This window comes from Nicotiana tabacum, chromosome 24, assembly GCF_000715075.1.
Source record: "Nicotiana tabacum cultivar K326 chromosome 24, ASM71507v2, whole genome shotgun sequence".
Classification (NCBI taxonomy): Eukaryota; Viridiplantae; Streptophyta; class Magnoliopsida; order Solanales; family Solanaceae; genus Nicotiana; species Nicotiana tabacum.
The window spans coordinates 18,940,547-18,944,511 of NC_134103.1; the positions used below are offsets into that span (position 1 = coordinate 18,940,547).

Sequence of the window (3,965 nt, forward strand, 5' to 3'; positions counted from 1 at the left end):
TCGCGAACGCGGGAACAACATCGTGAACGCGAAGAACAACTTAGCTGCCTTTCCCAGATGCTCTACGCGATCGCGAGGCACCTCTCACGAACGCGATGAAGGATTTTTCTGCAATAAAACACTAGATATCTGCCACTTCTCTAAGTTCAAAAATGATCCGTTGAGCATCCGAAACACACCCGAGGTCCTCGGGACCTCAACCAAACATACCAACAAGTCCTAATACACCATACGAACTTAGTCAAATCCTCAAACCATATCAAACAACGTTAAAATCACAAATCATCCTCCGATTCAAACTTAAAGAACTTGAAACTTCCAAATTCGACACCGATGCCGAAACCAACCAAACCACGTCCGATTGACCCCAAATTTTGTACACAAGTCATATTCAACATTACGGATCTACTCTAACTTTCGGAATCGGAATCTGACCCCGGTATCACACTACCGGTCATAATCTCCAAAAATTTGACTTTCGCCATTTCAAGCCTAAATGAGCTACAGACCTCCAAAACATAATCCGGACACGCCTCTATGTCCAAAATCACCCAACTGAGCTAACGGAACCAACATAACTCCATTCCGGAGTCGTCTTCACACAGTTTCGACTACGGTCAAAATCCTAAGAATTAAGCTTCTGTTTTAGGGACTAAGTGTCCCAAAACACTCCAAAAACCAAAACGAAACCTTCCGTCAAGTCACAATAGCAGAAATAGTTACAGGGAAAGAAGTTAATAGGAGATCGGGGCTATTACTCTCAAAACGATCGACCGGATTGTTACAAATAAGATCAAATAATCTACTAGAATTTTTCATGAAAGATGAAATTAAAAAGTGTGAGATAGTTAATTCATTTAAGTTTACACCCCAAAGAAAATTTGAAGCTAATCAAAAATTGTACATTGATCTATTCTACTTGACATATATTATTGCATGGCAGCTCCGAGCCACCCGATACATGTTTCCGTTATTACAATTGATATCGAACTATATATAGCTACAACAATAGCAAACTAACCGTAATCCCACGAAGTGAGAAGAATTGATCAAATGCTTTTTAATTCTTATTACTTGAAGAAACTTCCAGCCATTTTAAAGAGGTCTCCTTTTTTATCACCTTCATCTGTAGAATCTCCGGTGGGGCTACGATCGCCGTCGTTGGAATCTTTTTTAAACATACCTTGAGCCACTTTCATGACCCCGCCGAACCCACCTCCGGAATCTCCATCATCCTTCTCTGGACCATCTTCGTCACCTGATTTTTTCTTAAGCATTCCTTGAGCTTTCTTGATATACTCACCGTACCCTCCCTCGGATTCACCGTCACCTTTCTCTGAACCATCATCGTCACCGGACTTTTTCTTAAGCATTCCTTGAGCTTTTTTCAGATACTCGCCATATCCACCTCCTGAACGTTCATGTTCGGAGTTGTCACCAAACTTTTTCTTCAACCTCCCTTCAGCTTTTTTCATATGTTCGCCGTGCCCACCTCCGGAGTGATCATCATCATCAACTTCCTCTGAACGTTCATGGTCACCACCAGATTGTTTCTTGGACATCCCTTTGCTCTTAGTCGTATGCTCGTCGTACCCTATTGAGACAAAATAATTAATGAAGTAAAGTAGTTAAAAATTAATATTTAGATAAGATTGTTACACAATTTAATGAATGTTGTAGTGTATAACTCCTTGGTTCATATCTCACCGCTACTTGAAAAAAAGGTTATACTCCTATTCAATTTTTTGGTCAATAAAATAAAGAACTAGGTATGTTGAAGAATAATACTCTCTTTCTGTCTTCGTGATACTATTACGGGAAGAGGTTTTATTTAGTACCTAATTTTTTTGCAAATACTTTTTAAATAATTTGAATGGCTAACTGTTATGACTTTTTATAGATAATTTTCATATATATCGATTTTATATATATGTTTTAAAATTGTATGTCCCAATTCACGCCCGAAAATAATTGTACTGTCCTACTCCTCCGAAAAGATTTACATAAACTAGAACGCAAGTAGTATAAATAAATAATTAGAGATCTCTGTAACAATTCAACATACTCACCTCCAGCATGATAATCATCTTCCTCTAAACGTTCATGTTCGGAGTTATCACCAAATTTTTTCTTCAACCTCCCTTCAGCTTTCTTCATATGTTCGCCATGTCCACCTCCGGAATGATCACGATCCTCTGAACGTTCATGGTCATAATGTTCACCGGATTGTTTCTTTGGCATCCGTTTATGCTCTCCGTGCCCATCATCATCATTTCTGGAATTGTCGTCCTTGTGCGCTGCAGTACTAGAACCTTTTTTGGATGTGGGACCGGTGCCGGTGCCAGCAGCTTTGTTGGCTTTGGAATTTTTGAGCTCATAACCGTGAAGATAATCTTCAGCTTGTCCGATATACTTTCCGATTCCTTCTTCCCCAAATTTCCCGTAATGTGAGGCGGCGCTAAGAATGTCAGCGGCAGCTCCGGCAAGCTTTGCATTGTCAAATTCTTTTTGTGCGCCGCCACCGCCACCGCCACCTAATTTGGCTTGTGCGGCATCAGCTATCAGCTTTGCGCTAGCCATCAGCTCAGAGTTTGTTGGCTTTTTGTGCTCGTTGGGATTATGAGCAGCAGCACCGCCGCTTGCGGCGGCGGTCTTTCCACCTGCACGGGTGCCGGAAGTTTTCTTTTCATGGTGGTCATCGGAAGTTTCTGTATCGTCATTGTGTGCGGCGGTCTTGCCACCTGCACGGGTGCCGGAAGTTTTCTTTTCATGGTGGTCATCGGAAGTTTCTGTATCGTCATTGTGTGCGGGGGTCTTGCCACCTGCACGGAGGCCGGAAGTTTTCTTTTCACCGTGATCATCATCGGAAGTTTCTGTGTCATTGTGTGCTGTCTTGGCGCCACCACCACGGTGGACGGAAGTTCTCTTTTCACGGTGATCATCATCGGAGGTTTCCTTGTCACGGTGGTCGGGATTTTCTTTGTCATCTTTGGAACTGAGAAATTCCTTTCCCTTTGCAAAAAGGGCGTCCATTATTATTTGGACAATGAAAACAAAAGTAGTATATTAAAAAGTGAAGTAAAAATTGATTCCTTTTTGAGTGTTGACGAAAAATAAAATGTTGCTTTAAATGAGAAGAATGATAAATTTTATATGGGTGTTCTGGAGATATTTACTGAAGAATGGAGCGTAAAACAAAATTTTCGTAATTTTACGGCTATAAAGTCAACACCGTAGGGTAAGTATAAGTGAACAACGATTGTTTTCCGCATAATACTAAGGTTCTTCTTCAAATTAAAAGAACAAGAAACGGACTATCTCACAAATGCACATTAAGCTGTTGTTAATATACTCTTCTACTATTTTTAAATTTCTTTCTAATTAGGACTTGTTTGGCACATAAGTGTATTTGTTTATATAGGACATGTTAATTAATCGTGTACTACCATAAGCTAAGTTTTTAGAGTACTCAATAATGCTAGTATATCTTATTGAAGTGTACGATTCTGGTTATATTAGTAAATTTAGTTTTAAAAGATTATGCCGCGCCACCTATGTCATTTTGTCCTTGTTCATGCAAATTCCATATGTTACAAATCCAACTGCTAAAATCTATATATATTATATTAAAAATAGGGTATTCAAGCTTGATATTAAGTCAAGTGGCGTATTGAAAAAAATTATCTTGGCGCTTTTTTAGGATAAAATCTAAATATATTTTTGGATAAATCTAATAAAGATTAAGACAAATCAAATTTAATTTATGATGGAAACCAATTAAGATTGAAATGAGATGCAAGTACTAATGTTACAAATATAGGAAAAAATAGGTGATCCACTACAAGATGTGAAAAATAGTTTCATGTCCTACTTCTTAATTAATATCCAATGATTAAATATAATTATTATCTGAAAAGTTAAAAATTTAGGTTATTTCTACTTAATTTGAATAACCTAAATTAGCA

At 38.4% G+C, this 3,965-nt stretch overlaps 1 protein-coding gene across 1 annotated transcript; it reads right to left on the bottom strand.

Annotated features, from left to right (window-relative positions):
* Positions 1–788: 788 nt before the first annotated feature.
* LOC107789530 (uncharacterized) lies at positions 789–3,100 on the bottom strand. The gene is made up of 2 exons (XM_016611360.2): positions 2,070–3,100; positions 789–1,594 (listed from the first exon to the last, which is right to left on the bottom strand). Exons 1-2 carry the CDS (start codon positions 3,031–3,033, stop codon positions 1,071–1,073), a joined length of 1,488 nt encoding a protein of 495 aa, XP_016466846.2. The 5' UTR covers positions 3,034–3,100; the 3' UTR covers positions 789–1,070.
* Positions 3,101–3,965: the final 865 nt, after the last annotated feature.